Source organism: Henckelia pumila, chromosome 3, assembly GCF_033568475.1.
Source record: "Henckelia pumila isolate YLH828 chromosome 3, ASM3356847v2, whole genome shotgun sequence".
Taxonomy (NCBI): Eukaryota; Viridiplantae; Streptophyta; class Magnoliopsida; order Lamiales; family Gesneriaceae; genus Henckelia; species Henckelia pumila.
Genome location: NC_133122.1, coordinates 35,778,051 through 35,804,452, shown reverse-complemented (window position 1 = coordinate 35,804,452; position 26,402 = coordinate 35,778,051). Strand labels below are relative to the sequence as shown.

At 34.8% G+C, this 26,402-nt stretch overlaps 4 protein-coding genes across 7 annotated transcripts; 1 reads left to right on the top strand and 3 right to left on the bottom strand.

Moving 5' to 3' along the window:
• Nucleotides 1–1,554: 1,554 nt before the first annotated feature.
• Nucleotides 1,555–5,530, top strand: LOC140886487 (adagio protein 1-like). Its single transcript, XM_073293074.1, has 2 exons — nucleotides 1,555–2,150; nucleotides 3,337–5,530. Exons 1-2 carry the CDS (start codon nucleotides 1,891–1,893, stop codon nucleotides 4,943–4,945), a joined length of 1,869 nt encoding a protein of 622 aa, XP_073149175.1. The 5' UTR covers nucleotides 1,555–1,890; the 3' UTR covers nucleotides 4,946–5,530.
• Nucleotides 5,531–5,970: 440 nt separating this feature from the next.
• On the bottom strand, nucleotides 5,971–8,782 carry LOC140891527 (uncharacterized). 3 transcript variants are annotated; one of them, XM_073300051.1, is made up of 5 exons: nucleotides 8,543–8,782; nucleotides 8,240–8,392; nucleotides 7,863–8,118; nucleotides 7,548–7,600; nucleotides 5,971–6,299 (listed from the first exon to the last, which is right to left on the bottom strand). In XM_073300051.1, the coding sequence occupies exons 2-5, from the start codon at nucleotides 8,303–8,305 to the stop codon at nucleotides 6,129–6,131; spliced, it is 546 nt and encodes a 181-aa protein (XP_073156152.1). In that variant the 5' UTR covers nucleotides 8,306–8,392; nucleotides 8,543–8,782; the 3' UTR covers nucleotides 5,971–6,128. The 3 variants fall into 3 exon arrangements, with proteins under 3 accessions (XP_073156152.1, XP_073156153.1, XP_073156154.1); XM_073300052.1 differs by having other exon boundaries at nucleotides 8,240–8,318; XM_073300053.1 differs by lacking the exon at nucleotides 8,240–8,392 and having other exon boundaries at nucleotides 5,975–6,299.
• Nucleotides 8,783–11,803: 3,021 nt separating this feature from the next.
• LOC140886160 (putative glucose-6-phosphate 1-epimerase) lies at nucleotides 11,804–16,722 on the bottom strand. The gene is made up of 9 exons (XM_073292664.1): nucleotides 16,421–16,722; nucleotides 15,412–15,486; nucleotides 14,747–14,803; nucleotides 14,506–14,666; nucleotides 14,244–14,384; nucleotides 13,562–13,664; nucleotides 13,370–13,469; nucleotides 12,738–12,984; nucleotides 11,804–12,007 (listed from the first exon to the last, which is right to left on the bottom strand). The coding sequence occupies exons 1-8, from the start codon at nucleotides 16,526–16,528 to the stop codon at nucleotides 12,770–12,772; spliced, it is 960 nt and encodes a 319-aa protein (XP_073148765.1). The 5' UTR covers nucleotides 16,529–16,722; the 3' UTR covers nucleotides 11,804–12,007; nucleotides 12,738–12,769.
• Nucleotides 16,723–18,176: 1,454 nt separating this feature from the next.
• On the bottom strand, nucleotides 18,177–25,913 carry LOC140886831 (plasma membrane ATPase 4-like). 2 transcript variants are annotated; one of them, XM_073293706.1, is made up of 16 exons: nucleotides 25,639–25,913; nucleotides 23,334–23,453; nucleotides 23,008–23,244; nucleotides 21,674–22,435; nucleotides 21,480–21,602; nucleotides 21,148–21,252; nucleotides 20,916–21,060; nucleotides 20,671–20,835; nucleotides 20,319–20,557; nucleotides 19,950–19,982; nucleotides 19,789–19,870; nucleotides 19,521–19,681; nucleotides 19,263–19,436; nucleotides 18,980–19,162; nucleotides 18,644–18,825; nucleotides 18,177–18,539 (listed from the first exon to the last, which is right to left on the bottom strand). In XM_073293706.1, exons 1-16 carry the CDS (start codon nucleotides 25,693–25,695, stop codon nucleotides 18,443–18,445), a joined length of 2,865 nt encoding a protein of 954 aa, XP_073149807.1. In that variant the 5' UTR covers nucleotides 25,696–25,913; the 3' UTR covers nucleotides 18,177–18,442. The 2 variants fall into 2 exon arrangements, with proteins under 2 accessions (XP_073149807.1, XP_073149806.1); XM_073293705.1 differs by having other exon boundaries at nucleotides 19,263–19,681.
• Nucleotides 25,914–26,402: the final 489 nt, after the last annotated feature.

Sequence of the window (26,402 nt, the reverse complement as noted above, 5' to 3'; positions counted from 1 at the left end):
AAAAATTATTTTAAATGTAAATTTAAAATTTTATAAAAAAATAGTTTCAAAAATGAAAGAAGAGTGAATCTACTTGTTGGTAGATTGCAAGAAAGTTACAAATTAATTTAATTAATAGGAATGTTTTTTAAATGATTTGGGTTATTTTGTCTTAAAAAAATTAATCCTCCAAAGTGCACTTGATTTTAATACAACTAAGATGATTAGTTTTTTTTTTTAAGTATATTGACGAATATCATTTTGTTAATTGTCTCCATGGTAATATATATCATAGATTCAATTTATTATTATAAGTTTAGCACACTCAAACACTAATTCCTCGATCCGTCCCTGGAGGTTGCAAACAATGCCTAAGTATAGATGTTGCATCCGAATTCATTCCAGATATTTATATTTTATATGTTAAACTTACTTGTATAAATATTAAATTAGATAAGTATTTTATATTTGACAACAATAAAAAATATATTTTCAATTCTAGAAAATGTTTAAATCTTAAAATCCATATCCAAATCAAAACTGAAAGTATTAATTTACAAAAAACTAATATGAGATCGTCTCACGAGTTAATTTTTTAAGATAGATCTTCAATACGATTCGACACATAAAAAAATATTACTTTTATATCACAAGTATTAATTTTTACTATAAATATGAATCGAATCAACTCATACTACCATCTAATAAGACACTTGCTCATCAATTTAATGATTTGTCGGTTAACAAAATCGATAATTTTTTATGGTGTCTAATTTTCACGAAAGGACAAATGAGAACATACTTGAACATCCTCGACTTACTCCAAGCGATTCCCCAAACCCCTCGCCATGATATCAATTATGATTTCATTAGAGCCGTCGAAATGGGTTGAGTTGATCAAGTCGATTCGCCTCACCTTGTCAAGAGATGAGTTGTGGTGGATTGCGGGTCAACCTACCTCAACATCGTCGACTTACTCCAAGCGATTCCCCAAACCCCCCTCGCCATGATATCAATTATAATTTCATTAGAGCCGTCGAAATGAGTTGAGTTGATCAAGTCGATTCTCCTCGCCCTGTCAAAAGATGAGTTGTGGTGGATTGCGGGTCAATCTATCTCAGTCCGCCTAATATAACGAAAAAATGGCAAGATCCGTCGGATTAATTCATCTCGCCACACCAAATAGATATGTTGAGTTGATAAATTACGATAAGCCGATCTTCTCCATCAAATGAGATGGTTGAGGTGGGTTGTGGGTCGGCCCACCCCACCCGTCTGCTTTAACATATCCAACTTTCAATTCATAAAGAAATTTATGCAATAGAAAAAAAAAAAATATTATGTTTCTATCTAATAAATTCACATCAGCGAAGTCATATGACAAATATTTGGGTGTCACGTTGACATACGAAAATTAGTTAATAATCATTTTACAATGATATATAAAATGAAATGAAAATAATATAATATAGATAGTTTAATTTAATATTTAAAATTATCAAGTGCATGCGATTGAATATTTGTTCTTGTGTTTGAAATACAAATGAAATAATTTTGAAAGATAAAAAATAATTAGTGGTAATTAAAATGAATCCTCCTCCATCCATAAAAGCGTAGACAGGAAAGCAGATGACATAAAAATATCTGCTGTAGCATTCATTATCTTCATCGCGGCATCCACACCTCCCTCAACAGATTTTTCTTGTTTCGCCTAACTCTATTGCCTCTCTTGGAACATCGTCACATGCAAATTCCGCTATTGATCCCTTTCTTTTTGGCTATCCCAAAGATTAACGTGCCCAATACGATTTTTCTATTGCCCGTAATCGCTGCCTAACCTTTAGAGACCCACCCGCTATTTATTTGTTTTGTGCAGATTATGGGTTGAAACGGGTCGGTGACAGAATCTTGATGGAGTGGGACAGTGATTTGGAGTCTGATCTGAGTGCTGAAGGTGATGAGGAGGAGGGGATTGGAGCTGGGTTAGGGTTTTTGTTGAGGAAGAGTGGTGGAGACCAGTCGCCCTTCTCTGTGGACTCTCTTTTGCAGCCTGCGCCTTGTGGGTTTGTTGTTGTCGACGCGTTGGAGCCGGATAATCCCATTATTTATGTCAATTCCGTGTTCGAGATGGTGACGGGTTATCGTGCTGAGGAAGTTCTTGGGCGTAACTGGTAATTTTTTATTTTTATTTTGGCTGTGATTGTGTTTACTTCTTCCTGATTTTGCTTCGAGATTCATCTTGGTGGATTACTCTATTTGAAGCTGCTTTATTACATGTATATTGGTGCTGATTTCGTGTGCATTGGGAAAGTCTCTATCTTTTTTTAAAAAAAATCCAGTTGAGCTACTTGAGAACATGCTTAATTTTTTTTTTAAAAAAAAATTGTTGATACAATTTCTGGATGAGAAGTAATCTGTAATTTCACATGATTTAATTGTGGAACTTATTTTGCCTTGACTTGATTTTCTCCTTTTAGAGTAGCAACTTTGGATCATAAATTTTTAATTTTTCTGTAGTATTATTGTTGTTATTATTTACTTTATACATAACTAGTTAATGAAAAACTTAATCCTTTTCTGTAGCTTTTGGGTTATGTCACCCGTATATATATATATAAAGTTAGCCTTTTTCCTAGTCATATGTTGAGATGAATCGGATTTTGCCTTTTTCTTCCAGAGGTGGATTTGAACTCGCCACAGGTTCTTGTCTTCATCAGGATTTTGATATCTTTAAATGTTCTGTTATCAGATGTACGTTTGACTTGATGAACATCAGGATTAAGGCTTTGGATGTTTTCTGATTGAGTGTGCTTCTTGGTGACCGAGTTTGACTGCTGCATTTTTTGTGTAAATGCTTATCACTTTATTGAGAAGTTTTGAAGTATTGCCCCTACATCCACTATAATGGTTAATAATATGAAGAAAGATGATTACACAACTTATGTGCACCTACTTAGAAAAGAACAGGATAGAAGTTGGGGAAAAAATGCTAATTTAGAGTTTTCTTTCTGTAAAATTTTATTATTGCAAAATTGTAGTTTCTTTGCTGTTTAATTGAGCCACTGCACTCAGTTTTTGCCTACTATCAGTTTCAACGATTCATTTATAATTTAATGTGTCGGTGATTGATTTTTATTTTTAAATTATGGATGTGATGTTCAGTAACTTTTATGCTAATTTGAGAAGTGAAGATCAATATTCAATTCACTCTCTCTCTCTTTTATTTGTCATATGAGTGCCAAGTGTTTTCCTAACTTCGGCATGAATGACACGATGATTGTTGAACCTACCAAGAGATACTTGGTCCTGGTTGATATGTATGATACTCATGTCTCGACTTTGTTGAAATTTCTGTAGCCGCTTCTTGCAATGCAGAGGCCCATTTGCTAAGCGAAGGCATCCTCTAGTGAACTCCTCAGTTGTCACTGACATGAGAAGATGCATTGAGAAAGGGATTGAATTTCAAGGAGAACTATTGAATTTTAGAAAAGATGGATCCCCTATGATGACTAGGTTGCATATGACCCCAATATATGGTGATAATGAAACAATAACACATATAATTGGAATACAGGTTTTTGCAGAAGCAACCCTTGATTTGGGTCCACTACCTGGATCTTCACTCTCGGAATCTGCGAGGGCATCTGCAAGGTTTAGGTTTAATGTTTCTTCTTGTGAAGAGGTATTAGATGGGAGTCGGAATATTAGCCGTGGGATTTTAGGGATAATGCACTTAAGCGATGAAGTAATTTATATGAACATCCTTTCACGACTTAGCCCAAGGGATATTGCATCTATCTCCTCAGTTTGTCGGCGACTTTATGAGCTAACAAAGAATGAAGACCTGTGGCGAATGGTCTGTCAAAATGCATGGGGTAGTGAAACAACTCGAGTATTAGAGGCTGTGCCTGGCGCTAAAAGATTAGGTTGGGGAAGATTGGCTAGGGAACTTACCACTCTTGATGCAGCAGCATGGAGAAAACTAACTGTTGGAGGTGCCGTTGAACCCTCCCGTTGCAACTTCAGTGCATGTGCTGTTGGGAATCGTGTTGTTCTTTTTGGTGGAGAAGGTGTCAACATGCAGCCAATGAATGATACCTTTGTATTAGATCTGAACTCCAGCAATCCCGAATGGAAATACGTCAAAGTGAGTTCTCCACCCCCTGGGCGATGGGGTCACACTCTTTCTTGTGTGAATGGTTCTCATCTCGTTCTCTTTGGGGGTTGTGGTAGACAAGGCTTGCTCAATGATGTCTTTGTGTTGGATTTGGATGCCAAACACCCTACTTGGCGTGAAATCTCCGGCCTAGCTCCACCGCTTCCCAGATCTTGGCATAGCTCCTGCACCCTCGATGGGACAAAGCTTGTAGTCTCTGGTGGTTGTGCTGATTCCGGAGTTCTTTTGAGTGACACTTTCTTGCTTGATCTTTCAATGGAGAAACCCGCGTGGCGAGAGATACCAGTAGCATGGACTCCACCTTCACGTTTGGGTCACACGTTATCCGTTTATGGTGGTAGGAAAATCTTGATGTTTGGAGGTCTTGCCAAGAGTGGTCCTCTACGGTTCCGATCAAGTGATGTGTTCACCATGGACCTTAGCGAGGATGAACCCTGTTGGAGATCTGTTACTGGCAATGGTATGCCTGGTGCTGGTAATCCAGGAGGCATAGCTCCTCCTCCTAGGCTTGATCATGTGGCCCTGACTCTTCCTGGTGGTAGAATCCTTGTCTTCGGTGGCTCCGTGGCAGGTCTACACTCTGCATCTCAGCTCTATATACTTGATCCAACTGAAGAGAAACCAACCTGGAGACTTTTGAACGTACCTGGGCGACCTCCAAGATTTGCTTGGGGACACAGTACATGCGTTGTTGGAGGGACAAGAGCTATAGTTCTTGGAAGTCAAACAGGGGAGGAGTGGATGCTGAGTGAGATTCACGAACTATCATTAGCAAGCTCCGTTATCTAATACGGACGATGGTAAAAATGGACACCTAGAAGGTTCTTCTCAGGAGAAAACATTATTTCGTGTTCAAGAAATTGATACCCATTCTAAGAATCCATTCCATGGACACACCAATTCTGCATAAGAAAATTCATGACCTGCAAGTCGCCAAGAAACCGATCAGTACCCGTACTTCAAATTTGTTCCCTCTCTTGGGCACTTGGGTTCCCTCCAGCAGATGGGCCGAATCGCGCATTAGTTTTGTGAGTTTTGTATGACCGTTTGGAGAGAAATTGCTCTATTATCTATCTCTGTCTAGGGTATTAGCGCTTTGTAGGTTCTTATTAGTAGGTCTAGTTTAATAGCTTATGTCATGGATGTGTTGTGCTTCTGGTTGTGTGCTGAACTTGGAAGAAAATACAACAAAAAAAAAGGAGCTGGAAGAAATCAAGTCTCTTTTAATACAATGTTACTGTTACATTACTTTTCTGTCATGTTTTAGCAAATGCTGTAATGTTTCACAATTTTGGCCGAATCATATGATATGGTTTAAGAAGTGGGAATATGTTAAGTTATGTAATTTATGTAAATTAAATGTAAATTTTCTTTTCGTTTTTCCATAGAAAATGAAATTTCCATGCTAGTTGTTATTGTAATCGTTAAATTACCTGTAAATTTAGTTCCTAAGTCGAAGTCAATGAAAATTCTGCTAGGATCACTTGCTAGATGAGAAGTTCGTGCCTCATGCACACTGGATTCAGGACCTTGGCCATATCAATGCTTAGAAGAGTTAAACTGATTTATAGCAGTGTTCATGGTCTCCTACGAAAAAAAATGAATTACTTTGACTCTAAATCTCCAGAAATTATGGCCTCGCGATTGAAACTCACACAAATATTGACGACGATCCGCTCTAACATGCTATGCTAGTTAAATGGAAAGTTGTATTTAGCGTATGATTTTTCATTTCAAGATTATGACCCAATTTTTATAAGACTGAGACCAAAACTATGCATGTGTTTGCCAAAATCAAATTATTATAAGAATAAATCATCAATTCAATTATTTCCGAGGTAAAAATATCTAGCATCTTGCCGTGAGACAGCCAAAGGAAGAACTTGCATACGATGTTGCTGGCTACTCTTTTATACATAAGAATCCGTCTCAAAAAACATAAAACCAAGGATTACGGTTTAGTGCATCAGAATCATACAGATGAATTGATATACAAGATAAATCTTGGAAGATTTTCAAGAACAAGTGTAAGAACAGCTCCAAGCATGAAGAGCAGAACAAAAGCAATTAATATCTTTCCAACGTACACGAAACTGATCGGTGATTCTGATTCAGACCTTGTTGAATGTGAATCAGCAAGACCCTGCTCAGATATCAATGCATTAGATAGCCTTTGTAAGTGCTGATAGTCGCGAGGCCAATAATTTCTATATAGAAAACTATGCATCCTATAGCTTACAAAACAATTAAGTTTTCACTTCTCTCCTTTTTCTACCTCAAACCGTAATATTAAGCCATAAACAGTGGGGGAATATATGATTGTGATTGATGATCTCTCGGTAACTACATTATGCCAGTAACACCGTAGAAACTAGAAACCAACAAAAATCGCAAATATAACAGTCTTCCATTTGGCTCATGCATTAATGTCATTCAATATGCAACTCGTACAAGAATCACAAACAAGAAGTTTCTTTGATGCAGTGTTATGGAGGTAAACATCAGATGGCTAGTGATTTCCCCGCCACCTTAATCATCTTATCTTGAGAAAACCAAAAATATCAATTGCCCAACAGCTCTAATTTACATGTTTTTGTAAGGAATTTGACTAGTACAAAATTGGAAGTTATGTAAGCACCTATATCTTGAACAGCACAGCTAAATGCAAATCATGAGTTCACAATATGAAATGAAAAGTTTTAGTAAAAAAAAAAAACAGGACGCCTCACCAAATCAACAACAGAATCAAGAATTTCCTTTAAACAATGCTTGCGCTTGTTTTTTGTTTTTTCATGGTTATCTTCTGAAAATGAGTATATATTTGTATTAGACATGGTTTGAGGCTGGAAAAAGGTTACAACTTATAATAGGCGAGTTTGGATGAACCAAGACTTGTAATAAAAGTTTTATAAAGCATAGTTTTTTATTCCTTTTTTTGGAAAAAAGCATAAGCATATATATGTTTAGATATAATAGTACGAATTTTTATTTGAAAAAGGTAAGGCATAAGCCTAGGCTTTAACAGCCATATTTTCTAACTTCTTAATTTCAGCGTGTTGAACAATGTTTTAAGCTTAAAGGCGCGACCACCGGCCTTTTCAAAATAAATTTCATCATCCAAATTCATTCAATAACATACTGATCCAACCAATTTCTCATGGTTCTTATATGGTAAGGGTCAATCAAAAGCCACCAGCTTTCTCACATCTTATTTCTAAGCAACCTCATCCCAACAATAATATATCCAGAAAAATATCAGACATAGGAAACCACACACCATAGACCATGCCTTCTCCGGGCTTGTCCATTCATAATCTCCTCTATTCTTGTTTTATATGAAACTCATTTAGTCAAAACTCATAATTCAAAGATTTCACACCAAAACTCGTACCTTAGCAGATACTTTCTGAACTCGAGTTGGTTTAATGTGTACCCCTTTATCTCCTATTAAAACAAACACAGTAAACAACAAGGTATAAGTAGGCTTATAACGGAAAAACTCGCCTACCTGTGGTGATCACAATTTGGGATTAACGAAAAACAGGGGGTAGATCGAATGGGATAGTAAGGGAAGGTTCCCAAATTTCAAAATTTCATCAGTGATTTTGTAAAAAATGCAACTTTGCCCCAGAAAAACTAAGTAGACTCCAATAAATTTATAGGTCATCCCCAACCAAAACCAAGATACATCGTGAAAGTGAATCACCATATGAATTAACCACAGTCTGCAATTTCCAATCAGGGCCGTACTTAATGAGCACTGAATTGGGGCCAAAGCTAACAGGCTCTTCTTCCCCTTCTTTCACTGCCTCGATGTGCGAAATAAGTGCAACATTCTCAACACCATCACTGTCACTGTTATTAAGTAGCCTCTTATTTATCAAATTCACCGCAAATCCAGCTTCCGTGCCGGATGAAAAACGCAGAACCTTTCCCGAACTCTTGCATTCTACCTCCACAAACTACAAAATTGAAACATACTTTTCAATTAAAATAACAATCTGCAGAATGAAAAGGAAAAAACAATTGGACTTCAAAAGTGAGAGAATATTCTTTCAATTTTAATTAGCTAAAAATCAAAACCTTGAAATGACTATCAATCATCAAACCACCATTGCTTATCCACTTCTTGTGTACAAAATTCACCATAAATCGCTTGGTCCTGCCCGAACGAACTCAAGCAGGCAACAAAATCAGATCTTTACAGAACAAATTCCCTCAACTCCATAAAAAAATCTGAGCGGCGACACGCATGCATGAAATAGAAGTCAAATGGGCATTCTAAAATAGTGTTATAAAACCTAAAATTCAAGATTTGGGACAATCGTAGAAGAATTAAATTGCTTTCTTGTGGCTGGAAGATACGAAGATAGTGATGGAGCTCACCGGTGGAGGTGCCTGAGGATGTTTGACTTCTGTATTAGCTTGCTCCTCAGCCATATGAATCAAAACGGGGGCGGTGTTTATTGGATCATCGAAATATTCTAGGGTTGATCGATTGGAAATATGAAGAATCACCTCAATTGCATCATTTGGATTAGCAAAAAGACAGAATATGTATAAAATTTCTGAATGGTTGAAAGCCACGAAAAGTCGAAAACTCTCTCCGGTAATTAACCGAATTTTTCCTAAACGAGTGCGTAAATCCAAATGAGCGACAAGTTAACCAACTAAATTTATAGAAGGGATAACGACATTTTTAGTCTTGTTATATATATTTTTTCACTTTATTCTATTAATGATGAATTTGTGTTGGTTTTTATATTAGTTTCGATTTCACATGTATCTTAACGGAAATAAAATGAAAAAATACATCAAAAGATGGTGGCAAATTTTGTATTTTTTAGAAAAAAAATTTAAAATCTTTATTTTTATAGTAGACATCCTTTAATTAACTAAATTTCAATTATTTATAGTGAAGCTATATTTGAAATTACCATTATATCATAACTTAATTTTCAATAAAACCAAAATTATGTAAATTAGTCATTGTATTAGTACATGGCATCCTTTTTTTTTAGTTATTAGATGTTTTATTATTAACCAAAATGACACTCATTTTGTACCCTTTAGGTTAACCCTACTCATATTTACAATAAAAAATAATACTTTTGGGATAAAAAGTAATGTTATTTCATGGATAACACAAATAAGAAATATGTCTCACAAAATTAACGGGTGAAACCATCTCACAAGAGTTTATGCCAAGGGGATATAGTCAGTATGGTCCGTTGACTTTGTCTATTTTGTGTTTTTGTCTTGTAAGTATTCAATTTGTTTTAGTTTTATAATTTACGTTATAATTTGATTCTTAATCTTTTTTCATGGAGTGTTAACTTGATATCGAAAAATGATGATGTGACAACTGAAAATGCACATGTGGCACTGAGAAATAATGATGTGTTTAGTGTTACGTCAGCACACAAAGGAAAAATGATTAAAAACCAAAACACAACCTAATTTACATGATCAAAACCCAAAATTAAATACTAACATGAACAAAACACAAAATGAGCACACTTACAAGACTATTTTGGCTCTACGCATCCGCTCCCGTTAATTTTTATATTCAAATTAGAATAACATGTTAATTGTAGAACTAACGAAAATTTATATTCAAATTAGAGTAACATGATAATTACATAAACTAACGAAATAGCATATTGCAATTTGAATGGTTTTATGTTTACGATGATACACGATGATTGTAAAAATTAATGAGAAACTAAACTATAATTTGAATTGATGAAAAACCATGTTACCAAACTTTTGTTTCTATTGTGCTCAGACTTAATGATAGTAATAGATAAAACACGAAGTGATTCGATATTTTTATTTTGATTCATGTTGATATAACGAAAGTTCATATTGACATAAAAACTGTATATTTTTGTGAGTAGATTTTGTGGTTTGTTGCCACAGTAGGGGATGCTGTGGGGGGCCACAGCCAAATTCCTTTTTTTTTTTTTTTTTTTTTTAAATATTTAATTATTTATTTTTATTTATATTTTTGGGTTTTTTTAAAAAAAAATTTGGGTTTTTCTCTCTTTATTTTTTTTCTTTTTTATTTACTTTTAGGTCTTTTTTATTATACATTTTAGTTTTTAAAAATTCTTATTATTTTATCTTATTATTTTCTTGTAACATTTTTTACTTATAATTTATATTTCAATACTATATAATAATGCACCAACGAATTAATGTTAATACTTAATATGGAAACACACGTAAATAATTCAAATTTTTTATTGTTTCATTTCAACTAACATTTTTATAATTTCAAAAAGAAAGACAGATGATTAAAAATATTTAGTAGATACATTACTATTGAAATTAATGATTTCAAGATAATTATGGATGAATATTGTATTAGTTAAACCGAATTAGCCCACTAAATGAATTCGAAAATTGATCAGTTCGGTTAATTCAGATATTTGATTTTAGTTCTAAAGAATTTTGATTAATTCAGCTCGGTTATTGGTTTTCATTAAAAAAAATCGGTTAACTGAATTAACGGATTATAAATAATTTATATTTTGAATTTTTTAGACTTTACATATAATTTATTATATTTTAAAATATTTATATATTTAATATTTTTTTATTTTTAATTTGTCCAACTATAATGTGTTTTATTATGATAAAAATCTAATATTCAATTATTAATTTTTATAAATTTAATTTTCAATGTTTAGAAAACAAATCGATTAATTTGATTTTTTTAACTTTACATATAATGTATGATATTTTTAAATGTTTATATATATTTAATATTGTACTTAATTTTTATTATTTTTTCCAAGCATAATAAAATGATATACGAAAATTTAAAAAATACAAAACTGATTTAAAATGCATAATAAAAAAGATAAAAGATAGAAAATTTTTTTGCAAAAAATCCCAAAAATTTGAATAAAAATAAATAATATAATTAAATATTAAAAAAAAAAAAGAAATTTGGCTGTGGGGGGTAAACATTGCCGTTTTACCCCCACAGCATCCCCTACTGTGGCTATCCAATTCCCTTATGTAACATGTTCATCGTATTGATGTGGAGTTAAATCTAAAGTATTAGAACCTCTTGCCGACTTATTTGATACGACCTAATTATATTAATATAATTTTACATAAATATCTTAAACACGGTCACGAGATTCACATCATTTAGGGGCAAAATGGTCCCACATTCTTCTCCAAGCCTTTAGTTTCTCTCTTCTTCTTTTTTCCCCCCTTTTTTTCCCTGATTTTAAAAATATTGCAATTACGTCTCTCATCATTTTGCAAATATTGCGGCATGCAAATATTTTATTTTCTTCTAATTGTGCACACATGCATTACATGTACCTCAATTACTATTATACCCTAAAAATTGAACAAGTAAACTACTTCAATAATTTAACTTTTTTTTTGTCGCAAGCAGACCAAATCCAAAAGTGTCCAAATCTGCCAAACCCGAAGACAACACTTGTAGACGAGGAGGTCTCAGTAGAAAATCTATTCCTAAATTGCTACATTTCATACATTTACGAGAATATTCACAAGTAATACTTGGTAAATGTTGTACCAAATGTGTCATAAAATATGCAAGTATTTAGGTTAGGCACATTGATTTCACTTTGTTCACATTGCCAAATGCACCACGAAAAATAAGTGCAAATCATTCGACAAGTTCATCAAAACATCCTTATTGCTTTCATTCAGGTGAAAAAGCAAAAAACAAAACAAAGGCAATAGTGTATTTTAGGACAAGACGGAAAAAGTAGTCTTGAACAGAGGGTGTGGTGTGAGCACCCATATATCTGATCCCCATAGATGCACCCACAGGATCAAGACTCAGGTCCATAAAAACGCCTGGATCACAAATCATGATGAAGAGGTAAAGGTTAGAGAACCGTGGAAATGAGAATTCTGCAAAAATGAAACTCGACTTTTTAATAGCAGTTTTCTATGATCAACCAATGGCACAAGTGATGACAGGCAACTAATTTGTCATCAGCACATTCCCCTTCGCATAAAGAAATCATTAAACAGAAGTCACCAAGAAAAAAAGCAGTAGTTTCAAATACGAGAATGATAAATTATCGTGGAAGAAAGTTATCAAGAACTGGTTTTTTGGAGTAGGGGAATGAGATTGTATCCTACCCCAATTAATGGAAACCAAAACTTGTATGAAATGACCAGAAATAAGAAATCCCCATTCCATATCGCGTTGATTAACTAACCACTCGTTCAAGCTAAAAAAGTAACAAAAATGCTTTTTATCCTTGCTGATTATTGATAAAGATGAAGTCCTAATAAACTTAGGTGTATGACAAAAGGTTAGCTTAAAGCTTAAATCCTGCTGAATGCTCAAGTGAGACCCTAAGGAAAAAAGATTAAACTGAAAATAATTCCCATGCATGGTGTCTGTGATAGCAAACATAATAGGAACAAAAAAAGGTCATGGCTGAGTAGTCGAAAAGTTCTGAGACTGTGTACCATGTGGTTAGCAGATGAAAGAACTTTCACTCAGTGACTTGCATGAAATTGTGCTCACATCTTGAAATTCAATTAAAAAAATATTTGAAATTGATAACAGCACCTGTGCAAAGTGAATTGATTTAATCAACATTCTTAGTTGCCTTGGATGACTCTCTGTGGATCAAGCTGTCCACTGAAATAACTGGAAGGCACAGCAGAGAGTTCCTGCCTTCCCCTCCATTCTTCTCCAGGCTTCAAGGTAATAGATTTTTCCACCGCAGCTGACTCAACACACAGCATGTGCTTGTAGTCTTCATCTCCCAAATCAGGAATTGCCTTCGCCTTCTTATCCCAAGGATTCCAGACAACTACACATATAAAATAATAAATTTGATATCAATTCGATTTCCAATGCGATACAGCTACACTGAGAACATGGTTAGATCATTCAACAAGTCCAGTCCAAGCTCCAGACTTCAGCGCCTTCCAGGACCAAATCCAACTGAGCATCGTCTATTTCACGGGAAGAAGTGAAAGATTGCCCTATAGCACCAATTAAATATTGTTTTCTGAGCCAGATTAAATCGCTTCCTGTTGGGTAGGGAAGCGTTATCCGCTTTATCAGAATAATCGATTATGTATGCCCCAAAATTATTAAAAAAAACCTCAGTTTTCGTGTGAAGTTGTTTTGTTGTGCCACACATGCATGAAGTATCTTACGAATGACAAATGAAAAAATACCATCAATCATACCAGCATCAGGAAGACCATCTTTACGAATGACAAATGTACGCTTCTTCTCGTGGTCTAGAATTGCAATTTTTGTGGGTGTGCTGAGATATACCTTGTCAACCTAAAACATTGAATAAAATATTAACTCAGCAAAGGTATGAAATAACACAAACATGAAGAGCAAGTAAATCAGAGTTAAACTCATAAATATACTTCTGATTCAAAAGTGATTGCATCCCCTTGCTCAGTAAATCGCTCCCTGTTCTGCAAATTATCAAGATAGTCTAGTGTCTCCAATCCTTCAACACGTACTTCGCTGAATAGAGGGATGATAATTAAAACAAAGAGAAGTAGAGAGGAATAATCAATTCAAGGCTACCAGGCAGCTCTGACCCCCAACCAAAAAAAAAATGTGACCAACACATGGGCATGGGCAAAGTACTGATAAAAGTTATATTGATTTTTCATAGGTGAACATCATTAGAAAACACACAACATAAAAGGGAAAAGACCAGCATTATCCTGATAAGATAAATACATGCATCTACTTTACGTATCAATGTCGACAAATTATTCTCTGAAAAGAAGTTAAATATAAGCCTTGTTTGTAAGCAAGTGAAATCTAACCACTTCGTAGAATCGAACGAGTGTGGAAACTCATGTTAACCCAAAAAGAAATAGAAATCGCCTGTAGGTAAACATTAAACCTTCAATTATTTGACGGATGCTATCTCATCAATTCCTCATGAAACTTCTTTTGTTAAAAAATTTAGACTACTTTCATCAATTAGCAATCTCCTATCATTTTCATGTACATCTAAATTGAAATCACGCCATGCAACAATTAACACCTTTGATTAAAGAACCTGCGAGCAGGACTAACAACATGGAATACCTGATATCTGAAACAGAGAAGTAGGTGTGATAAGCAAATGTGAAACTGAAAGGCTTTCCATCAGCATTGGTATTTCTGACACGAGATGTCAACATCAAATCTCCAGCAGGTCCTAGAGTAACCCGCAGGCGGAACTCAAAACTGCACATGAACAAAAAAGAAGAAATAATGACAATGATACACCTAGTGAAATACATAAGTTAAAAAAACAAAACAAAAAAGAAAAAGTGATATCCAAACTAATGAAAAGACCTTTGTCTACCTATGAGGCCATATCTTAAAGTCTTCCTCGGTTGGTTTCAGAATCAAGTCAACATACGTCTTATTGACAGAGCTTGTTGGAAAAGGAGGGGGAGAAGGGTCAATGCTCCAGAACTTGTTTCTAGCAAACCCGTGTGCCTCAAGAGGTCCATGATTAGAAAACTGAAGATGGAGGGCAGTTCTCGCTGATCAGAATTTAGTAATACAGTAAGAGGAATGCGGTGAGAATGAGAATGTATTACCTGTGGAAAGCAAATAGGGATGCCTCCACGAATAGGTTTTGGAGGTTTAAAGATGGCCTACAGAATTAAAGCATCAGTCATGAGATTAGATAAACATCATAAAAGATGGCAAGATTTGGTTGGGACGTGCCATCCTAGGTCGACAAAGGATAAGTATAAGAGGAGCCGAAGGCCCAAAGCTTTTTCCATGGAAGAATTATACGATAACTACGAGAACCTAAGCTAAAATACACATTGAGAAAGCCAGCTGAAGAAAATCAGTGTTTAAAATCAAATTGATAAGGAACAGAAACTACACCGATTCAACCATTGACTTGAATACTAAACTGTTATATTGATAAGTTTTCTACCCGACAAATCAGCACGAAGCCAATAGGTCCATTAGACAGCTTTTAAACCAAAACATATCAGAGACATGGAGGAAAATTTTTATTTTTATATACAGAGCAACACCGGGCAGGATAAAAGAAAACAAAATTGACAATTGCAGCCATGCACAAAAAATTTACATCAGGAAATAAATCGAGGAAAAGGAAAGTCAGTCTCCTTTGCCGTGCATAAGATTAATGATCGCTGATAACAGACGCTAAAAATACATCAGTCATACATCAAACAAATATGAATACAAAATATACGGATAAAAGATCTAAGTGGATGTAAAATACCTTACTGCTGACAAAAAGCAACTCCTCCCCATGCTCATTCTTCCATGATGTCACATGAGCCCCATATAGATAAATCTATAAATGATTTACAATCACATAGCATAAAATATTAACGCAAATTCAAAACATAATGCGATTATGATAGTGTAAAAAACATTTTAAAAAAGTAAGAATCAGAATTGTTTTATGGAAGCAATTAGCTAAGCTTGTAGTCACAAACATCAGAGATAGTGGCCAAGACTTTATCAGAAGTCAGTAACCTACAAAAACGACAACATAGAAATGATATTTTTCTTTTCCATTGCTCAGACTAACCAAGTACATCCATGAAATCGTTAATCTAAGAAATGTGGATGTGCAGAACTTTTTTGCTCTGCCAGATGTGTATTGTTTTCCTCATAAATGGACATATACACAGAGTTTAACCTGGTTTTCGTGTAAGTACACAATGCATCTGTTAGTTTCAATGATTTTAATAGAATCATATAAAATGCTAAAGACAATTTCCGCGGTTCAATAAAATATTAACCAATGATATAATTAAAATTTCACAAGCAAAAATTAAAAAAAAATAGCAAGAGAAAATGCTTAGCCTACCCAATAGTAGTGAAATGCCTTTTAAGTTTTAACTCCTGAAGATCACTTCATACAAAATTACTTTGATAACCAACAGATTACCACTCTAAAATCCAAGTACCATAAGGTAAGTACAAGTTTAACTGTAGGATGTATGAACTCTAGCAATCATATTCAACTCAATTTCGGAGCCGATCACAGTCAATTCAAAGATTCCAAACTATCTATCTGCACGCGTTTTACAGCATAGATGCAACGAAATGTAGGATCAATTGAAGGTGAAGATCAATCGAGAACAAACAAATACACAAACATAATCGTTCAGTTCAAAACTCCCAGTCCTAACACAATTAAGAATCAACACATCATCAAAAAAGGATCACATACACCAAACCCTGAGTGATCGTACAAAAAAGAGACAAATCAATTGCACCTCAGCGGAGCTTCCGCGGACGTCACGGAGGATAATCTTCTCCAGGCCGTTGATTCCCTTGCAAATCTCCACCGGAGCCTTGTCTCCCGCCGCCGAAGCCGATGCCATCGACGCCACTAGATTTCTCCGTAACGCACAATTGAGCGAAGCATGAACTGAGGGCCGTGCGCGTGTGACAGGGACAGCGATCTATAGTAACGGAATCGATCTTATCGGAAATTATTATATTTTTGATCCCAAATGTGCGAAATTGCCCGGAAAACCTATTTTCTGTAATAACTTTTTCTAAAAATACAATGATGGCGTATGTTTATTGTTACATCGGGCGAAATATCATCGTGACGGTAGTTTAAGCGATATGTATGTGATATAAAATAAACATCATTTCGATGGGCCTCATATTTTTCGTTTTTCATATAAAATTTTCGTACGAATATCTTGTATAAAACTACTTTCATGGATAAAACCGGGATTTTTAGCAATGCCACATTGATAAATGATAATCTATGTTAGGAAAAATAACTTTTTTTGTTCTACTACATAGTCTAGTTTTAGTTTTTGATCCATTGATCTTCAAAGTTTGGTTTAGTACACTAATTTTTTTAGTTTCAATTATTTTGGTCTAATGACATTGAATAAGTGACCAATTTCCAATGTTTTCGTCAATAACATAACTGTAACTTAAGAGCTAAAAATTATTATACCAAAACTAAACTAAAAAAATTTAATAGATCAAAATCAAAAATTATATTAAGAGCAGGATTATAAAATGAAATTTAAGGTAACTTAGTTATTTTACCTTATAATTATTTTTAAATTTAATAAAATTTGAGTCAAACACGAAAATAATAAAAAGATTATCGAATTTCGTTGCATGAATAATGTCACGCCTGGAATCTTCAGCTCCATACGATCATGTGACTCCACATGTTTTAGTAGAGATGCTCCATAACGTGTATATCTCTATTATCTCCATTGAAGAATACAATCACACATCTCTTTTACATTTTTTAAAAAACTTTCCTATAGACTCACTTGACCAATCAATTACTTGATGTATAATTGCAATAAATCTGTGTTCTTGATATAATACGTTAGTGTTCAAGACACATGTGATGTTTGTGTAACATAATAAATATTAAAATTATGTAAATAAAAAATTGACAAAGATAAGGAATATAAATATATGGAACAAAAAGAACTTGATTTAAAGTTTAATTTTGAAATGATAATAGATTTTATCAGATAATAGAGAGAGTATGATTTTGATTTTGATTTTTTTTTTCTTTTTCTCTTGAACGAAAGAAATAACTGGGAAGTTGTAGTTTAATATGTCAGTTTTTTTTTTTTTTTTAATCCAAATATGTCAGTTAAGCAGTGGATAAATTTTCGTCTATTGGAAGCATTAAATATTTTCTCACATCGTATATTGGAATGAGGAATAGCTAATAGCTTTCAGTCAGTTTCAAGACATTAAAAGTAGCTTTCACAAGTTGTTGTCTCAATAACTACCACTTTGTAACACAGAATTATTGAGAGTTTAATGCAACAAAGACCAAAGAAAATTCTCGTTATGCATTAGGTCATATTTAAACACAAATTGGTCTGATCGTATATATCATCTTTGTGAAACATAAAAACATCACACAAATTATGTGATAATGAAATGAGGAATAGCTATGATATCTTAAGTTTGTCTTCTTCTAGATCGTGCATAAAACTAGTAAGCTTAGAAGAAACTTTATCTAAGTGTACCTGGAAGATAAGGGGCAAACCTTAAGCAAAAATAACAATATTACAGGTTGATGTAAATTGTATTGTACTCATAAAAGGGCCAAAGATGAGACAGAAATCCGCTTCTGCCAGCCCCTTCATATGCAGCAGAAAACAAAATAGAAAATACATCATCTCTCCTCTAACAAAGTTTTATCTAGTGAGGCAGAGTCAAATCATTTTGTTTTACTCTAGATCAGAATATCGAGTTCTGGAGCTGATTCTCATGTGAAGTTCATTTTGGCTTCTTCAAACGGTGTAATGCTGCTGGATTGTCTCAATGTCGAGCCCTTTAAGCTTAACGACTGATTCGACGTGTCCCTTAAGTGTATGCAACTCCCTCAGCCTGTTGCAAATGCAAGAAAAAAAAAAAGGTATGGTCATGTTTTCGTTACATGTGCAACGTTTGCTTGAAAGAATTAAAGTAAAACCGGATCAATATCTATTTACCTCGCTATCTCAGCTCTCCTTTTGGCTTGTTCTGCGATTTCGGACAGTTCCCTGTAGCTGCTCTTCTCATTGAAAATATTTGTAGCTTCCTGTGTTTGGAGGCCGTGTAAAGTTCTTTGAGCAAGAGCCCATTGAGCTTCCCTCTCCTCTTTTCCATAATCTTTCTTGGTTGAGAAAGCGATCTATTTCAAGGAAGAAAACCAAAAATATTAAGACTCTGTCTGTGAATGGTGATAGAAGGGTAACTTAAATCTTCTAGCAGTAAAAAAAGCCAAATAACAGCATTTTGGAGAAATGTTTTAGTTGTGTTCTACAGAAATTGTTAAACATACATACCTTGTTGTCATACAAGTTCTGCCAAGCCTTTCCACTTAAGATGTAACGGATAGCAAACTTCATCAAGTCGAGCGGCACATAGAAAACGATACTGTAAAGCCAGATTACACCAGCCCATCCCCAACCACATCCTTTGATTCTAGCAAACTCCCAGTTGGCATACACGGCCACGAGAGTGGCAACCTATACAAATGAATCAGTTTTCCCAAGGGTTAAAAAATTCAGACCATTTTAATATGCCTGACATGTTTTCTATGGTAAGTCTAAGATATGTAAATGTTACCATTTGTGCAATGACAAAAGCAGTCAATAACAGAAGTCCAGGGCGTTCAACATATGACCAACTGCGTGACCTGGTCACGAAAATGAGGGCTTGGCTAACAATGCTAACTTGTAAGTACAGAGCAGCCATCATTTCGTATTCACTGTCTCGAATATTTTTTACTCCAAATTTGTCCTGCATAGCCCACGAAAATTGTCTTAACCGTTGACTCGAAAACCACAAAAAAAGTATGAAATCAAGGACGGATTGATTCATTACATGGAAGAAGTCGGTCTTATGCATCAGCCAGAAGAATACAACAGTCATTAATGCAAGGTAACCTCCAAGTACTATGCCGGTGGCGAAAATCTCCTTCAATTTCCAGCTATCGGGCAGCGGAGATGGCTTCACCCTATCTTTTGAGATGGTCATGATTGTACCTAAGTAAACAAGATTTATTAATTTATATTCCCAAAGTTTTTTGGGGAGAAAAAAATGAAAAATGGATGATGTTGGAGAAAGTGGAGTACATAATCTAACAAATTACCATCATTAAGGATGGCAATGATCAAAACCATGAAGGGAGAGAAATCAAACTCCCAAATCAAGGCGATCAGCATGAAACCAAACTGCAAACAAGAATTGAATAATACGAGGACCGAACATATCAAAAGTACTACAGATCGTCAAATGATACAATCAGCTTACCACGATACGGATGGTGATTGAGACTGCATATATCTGCAAAACAAAATGAATAAAACTTTAATTTGTGTTAGACCTATCTAAAGATCACCATATATCTTCGACATTATCATTTTATGATTGAGAGAAAGATATCCTTTCACTTTCATTCTAATAAACCTTCATCTATACATGCAAGGGGGGATTATATTTTTCTAAATTAAGAGTGACTAATAGAGTTCTAGTCTTTTAACATTGTGTTGCAGATGTCAGTGGTCATGGTCGAACCACATAAATCTTATACTGTTTCGTTAGAGCTATTGTATCCCAAAATTCAATTATTTGTTTCGTACTAATGCACATATCAAAATAAAAGGAAACGAGTAAACTAACTGTGTAATTCTTCATTCTTTGGAAAATAGCTCTGCTCGTCAACACTGCACTAATGATGACACTAAGCCCAGGTTCTGTCAGCACGATGTCGGAAGCACCTCTTGCAGCATCAGTAGCATCAGCAACAGCAATCCCAATGTCTGCCTTCTTTAGAGCAGGGGCGTCGTTGACACCATCTCCTGTCATTCCAACAATGTGCTTACTCTCCTGCAACTTCTTTACTATTTCATATTTGTGCTCTGTCATGAACAAAAAAATGCAGTAAATTTCCCTTTTTCAGAGTTGAAGATAGAAGAAATTATTAGAGTCAAATACAACTTCAGAAATCAAGAAATGTGTAAGTATTACCAACCTGGAAAGACCCCAGCAAAACCATCCGCCTTCTCAATCAATTCTTCTACAGGAAGGCCAGCAATAGATTCATCCTTGTGTTGCCCAAGTAACGAAGCAGATGGATACATGTTTACTCCCATACCAAGTCTACGTCCAGTCTCCTTAGCAATGGCAAGTTGATCACCTATATCAGAGAAACAGTAACGATTGAGGTCTGGCATCAAAATACGGCAGCATATCCTTAGTAATGAATCATTGACTTACCAGTAATCATTTTGACATTTACACCAAGATTTAGTGCCCTGCGGATGGTTTCTGCACTATCGTGTCTCGGCGGATCAAAAAGAGATAGGAGCCCAACAAATTGCCATGGAGCACCGTGGCTCTCTTTTGTCTTTTCTGGAACTTCCTGCAAATATATAAACATTTGTTCAGGATAAACACGCTGTTGCATATGGAAACATATATACATTCGTGCAAGCAGTTTTAAACAAACCTGTCTGGCAACAGCTAAGGACCGTAGCCCACGCTCAGCAAATTTATCAATTACGCCATGAACTTTTTTCTTCAAGTCTTCCTTGCAATTGCACAGAGTCAAAATCTGATTCAAGAAAAAAGGGAAAACAAAGAGAAAGAATACTTAGTATGATTTGGTAAACTGCAAGTATAATAATACCCCATTGCCCAACATCATATTCTTCTAGCAGCTTGGGTTAACTTTTTCGAAGAGTGAGGATAAATAAGAAGTATTGTGGACCATTTTACGCACTCATGCTTGTGTGGGCCGTGGACTCCACAATGGCATTAAAAAAAGAAAGGAAAGTGTACCTGTTCAGGAGCTCCCTTGCTGGCACGATGCCAATTCCCATCTGAATCAATATAAGTCAAAGCCGTCCTCTTATCCACGGGGTTGAAGGGGAAGAAATGCAACTCCTTGATGCCAGCTCTAGCCTGAAAATCATAGACATGTACTATTTTATCGATCTGCAATTTTGAACGTAATATTTATAAAAGATGTTTACCTCCTTTGGATCCGCGAGCGTGCCAACAATTGCAGCATCAATAGCATCTTGATTTTCAGTTCTCGAAGCCCTTGCAGCAAGAAGAAGCACAAGATCGGGATCCACACCTTTTGCAAAGACCTCAATCAAGCTTTTATCGACAGTCAACTTGTTAAGAGTCAAAGTTCCAGTTTTGTCACTGCACAAGACGTCCATTCCTGCCATTTCCTCAATGGCAGTCATTCTCTTAGTGATGGCACCTTGCTGTGACAGCCTGTGGGATCCAATAGCCATCGTCACGGACAAGACGGTGGGCATAGCGATCGGAATGCCTCCAATCAAGAGAACAAGGAGATTGTCGATACCCTTCCTATATGGCCTGTGCTGAATCGGGTACATCACGATTAGCTCCGCCAGCATACCAATGGCGATCGAACAAATGCAGAAGTTACCGATTGCTGTGAGAACTTTCTGGAAGTGTCCCACTTGGTTCGTGCTGTCCACAAGATGAGCCGCTTTCCCGAAGAAGGTGTGGACACCAGTGGCGATGACTACTGCTTCAATTTCACCTTGTTTGCAAGTGGAACCCGAGAAAACTTCATCATAAGGATTCTTGGTTACTGGAAGGGATTCTCCAGTGAGGGCAGATTGGTCAATCTTTAATGGATCACCTTCGAGCAAACGAGCATCGGCTGGGACGATGTCTCCCAATTTGATACTTACTATATCTCCAGGGACCAGAATGGCAGCTTCCTGCTCACTCCATTGACCATCCCTGAGGACCTATTTTCAAGAAACCGTCCAAAACAAGAATCCAATGATGTTTTTACATGGTTTACTATATTATCACTTAATCGTAGGGAATGAAGAAAAGGAAATGATAACGAATAAGGAACCGCATGAATCTCCTATATATGTTTGAAAACTAAATATAATTTGGAAGTAAAAGTGAGGATACTCCTGAGGTACAAAAAAACGAAATCCTCAATCATAATCAACTCCTTCCATGGAAAACAAGTAACAAGCGATGAGTTTAACATTAATTATCTTAATCGTAGGGAAGAAAAGGAAGAGATAACGAATAAGAAACCGGATAATCTCCTATATATGTTTGAAAACTAATATAATTTGGAAGTAAAAGTGACGATACTCCTGAGATACAAAAAATGGAATCCTCAATCATAATCAACTCCGTCCACGGAAAACATGTGACAAGCAATGATTTTAAAATTAATATATTTTAACATTGATCAAGACCCATTAGCAAGAAATTCCATGGTTTCCATTATCAGAACAGAAGATATGCTAACTGCATTCATTGGATAAGAGAACATATTTATGTTTAACTATCTTACCTTAGTTTTTGGAGCAAGACCAGCCATAAGGGCCGCAGCAGCGTTTCCCGCATTGTTCTCTTCGATGAAACTGATAGTGGAGTTGATAACAAGCAAGCAAACAATACCAACAAAATCTTGCCAATCCGGAGGTTTGCCACCTCCATTAGCGAGAGCAATCGCCATGATAGCCGCAGCTTCCATAACCCACGAGAGTGGATTCCACATAAAACCAAGGAACTTGAGAATTTTGCTCTCCTGAACCACCAGGACACCAATTATGAAATTTATATGTAACCCAAGTGTCAGTATATCCAAGGGAACAAAACTTGTTGAAAGAGAGATACCTTTTTCTCTTCCAATTTGTTGGGTCCAAAAATTTGAAGCCTTGTAGCTCCTTCTTCAGAACTCAACCCTTCACGGGTGCATTTCAACTGCTCGAAAACTTCTTCAATCGGAACTTTTTCCTGTTATTTGGCGGATAACAGGAACATAAGAGTTAATATATCACACGTGATCATATGTTTGTTGTTCTTAAAACCATCCTAAGACGTGTTTAGAATAGTGCAGCCGGATAAAAATATCATGGTAAATTCCTTCTTCAGAAAGTCTTAATATTTTCATCATGCTGGGTAACATGATATATTCTGTTCAAAAACAACACTCTATTATTTCTAAGGTAATTTGAACGACTATATTTCATATGAAGTTCGGCTTCCATTTCGGTTCCATCGATTGTATTATCTTGATCTTCCCTCGCTGATCACATCCATCCTCACACGTCTTCGAAGTTGAACGCTTCTAAATGTTCTAAACGTGCATTCGTAATATCTTATCGATACAACCAATCCTAAATTGGTTTCTAATATACAACTATTTATCTCATGTGAATTGTAATGAACTAGTTATCCAAACATCCTGTTAACATGCTATTAAAAGATGTAGTTTCTTTCCATATTTTAGAGATGCAGTTAAACACGAGATTTTCAAATATGCATTCAAAATCATAAGAAGTTTCGCCTATTAAATTTTTTTTGTTTCACTTGGCCTTAGCTAACTCTACTCCTTCGTTCTTGAATAAATGATTTCTCGTTATTGCATCCGTTCGCATTAAATGCAAACCACCACGTTCGACAAGCTATCGATACATGGTAACGACTATACTACATGGCATGAAGTACACATTTGCTTGATCATTTAAATATTTATCAATATGTTAATTCTCATATATATTATTTAGCTTTCCCCAGTATAAAATAAGACACGGGACAAAAATGATTGTAGTAAAAATCTGACTTTTTGCGAAGACTGGGCCCAAATGGATTTCTAGCCAGTCAACATGGCTTAAATTCAGCATGCTTCACGAGGAGGATTCCACGTGAACTCCACGCGCCAAAGTGGAATCCGATACCACTTCCCACCCGACCCCACCAGTACATCATATGCGTTGATGAATACCCCAATTAAAGAAAAAGTGTCGTAATGTGTTGAAAGAAAATAAAATTATAGACCCTTGTTTTTTTAAAAAAATAAAATTATAGACTTATATATACAAAGTTCATTTTATTTCCACACGAATAATTTCCACTCGTACCCATATATTAAATTTTCTTCTTATGTTAAATAATTTCTGCGTACAAAATTAGAGATTATATTAAAACTAAAAACAATACAGATTATGTTTTTAGAATATTTTTCTCAATATCTATGGTGTTAATTTTATAATTAATAAAATGAAGTAAATATGTTTTGGTATTAACTAAAAAATACTAGGGCTAACAAAAAAAAAAATCATGTGAGTGAGACGGATTTTTTGTTTGGTAATCAATGAAAAAAAAATATTATTTATATGAGAAAAATACTATTTTTATTATAAATATGGGGTTTACATAGTATTTATTTATTACATTAAATGATTAAATATAATTTATCAGGAACATTATTTTTTTAAAAAAAATGGAACAAATAAGTCTGGATGTGAATAGTAATAAAAAGAACCCAAAGATGGCGTGGCATAAAACAAGGAAACAGTTAGAAAACGAAAGAGAGCTAAAAGTACCACGGAACCAGTACAACCAAATTGACCCTTTTTAAATATTTTTCTTTTTAAAAAAATTGCATAAAAAATAATTAATTTTTCTTCTGAAATGAAAATTTAATTATTTTTTTATGTAATTTTGAAAATTTAGAACAAATTACGTCAAAAGATAGGATCTCCAAATTCCATAAATTTCCCAAAAGAAATTAACTGCGTATGAGCAAATCCTTTTTTTCTTGTTCTGTTTACACACTACTAAAACATAGTGAGCAAATATCTTATTACGCACCGTATCTTCACAAGTAATTATGTTCAATTGATCAAAAATTTTATAATATTGTTGTGATATAGCTATAGTTATCATCCCATCTACTCTTCTGAATTTACATCAAAAAAATATTTATAAAAAAAAATCACCGTATCGCACGTGTGTGTGTGAAATGTTTCATGGGAACAGATCTCATATACTGATGAAGAAGAAGAAGAAGACGGGGAAAAGGGGGAAGCAATGGCTCCCAAAAAAATGTCGGAAAAAGCTTCATATAAACCTTGAAAAAAAAAAACAAACACTCGTTGATTCACAGAAAACAAGAAATTTGATGAGAAAAAAATACCAGATCAACAGTTTCATTCTTGATTTCTTCGAGGCTGAGAGCTTTATCCCCGCCCATCTTCAAAACCTCACCTCTGCTTCTGCAGAAGAATCTGGTACAGAAGAAATGAGAGAGATTTTGGGGCTCTCTTTTTGTTATAAATTAAATTAAAAATTATAATAGGAAGGCAGAATTTATTGCTTCAGTGAATCATTAAATGGAGGGGGGTTTTCATATATATATATGTGAATATGAATAATATTAAGGAAAGGGAAGTAATTGGCTCTCCTCAGTTCGGAGGAGTCTTTTTGGCTATAGCACTCCTCATTTATACACCTTTTTCGTAACAAGAGATTATTGTTATTATTATTAATTATTATATTGTAATATTATAATATATGTGTACGCCGAATTTTTATTTTATTTAATTTTTTGACCCCAGGCTCTTTCAAATGGCCTCTTGTGTACTTTTAATTTTCCCTTTTGACGTTATTTTCAAGTAGGGAAATGATATTTAATCTGGTTTTAATTAGTAAGTGGTGTCTTCCGCAAATAATATATTTTATACTAGTGTCTTTGTGCATGTTTTTATGTAGATATCTTGATTCTTTTGTTTTGGTTTTAATTTCTATTTGGATATCAATGAATGATGCATTTATATTTAATAATATGTATACAGTGTGTGGATTTTTTTTAAATTGGATGCAACTGAGATATTTTTTTAGTGAAAACACACACAAAAAAAAAAAGTCCTAGTAAAAATCAATTGATGCCACAAATTCACG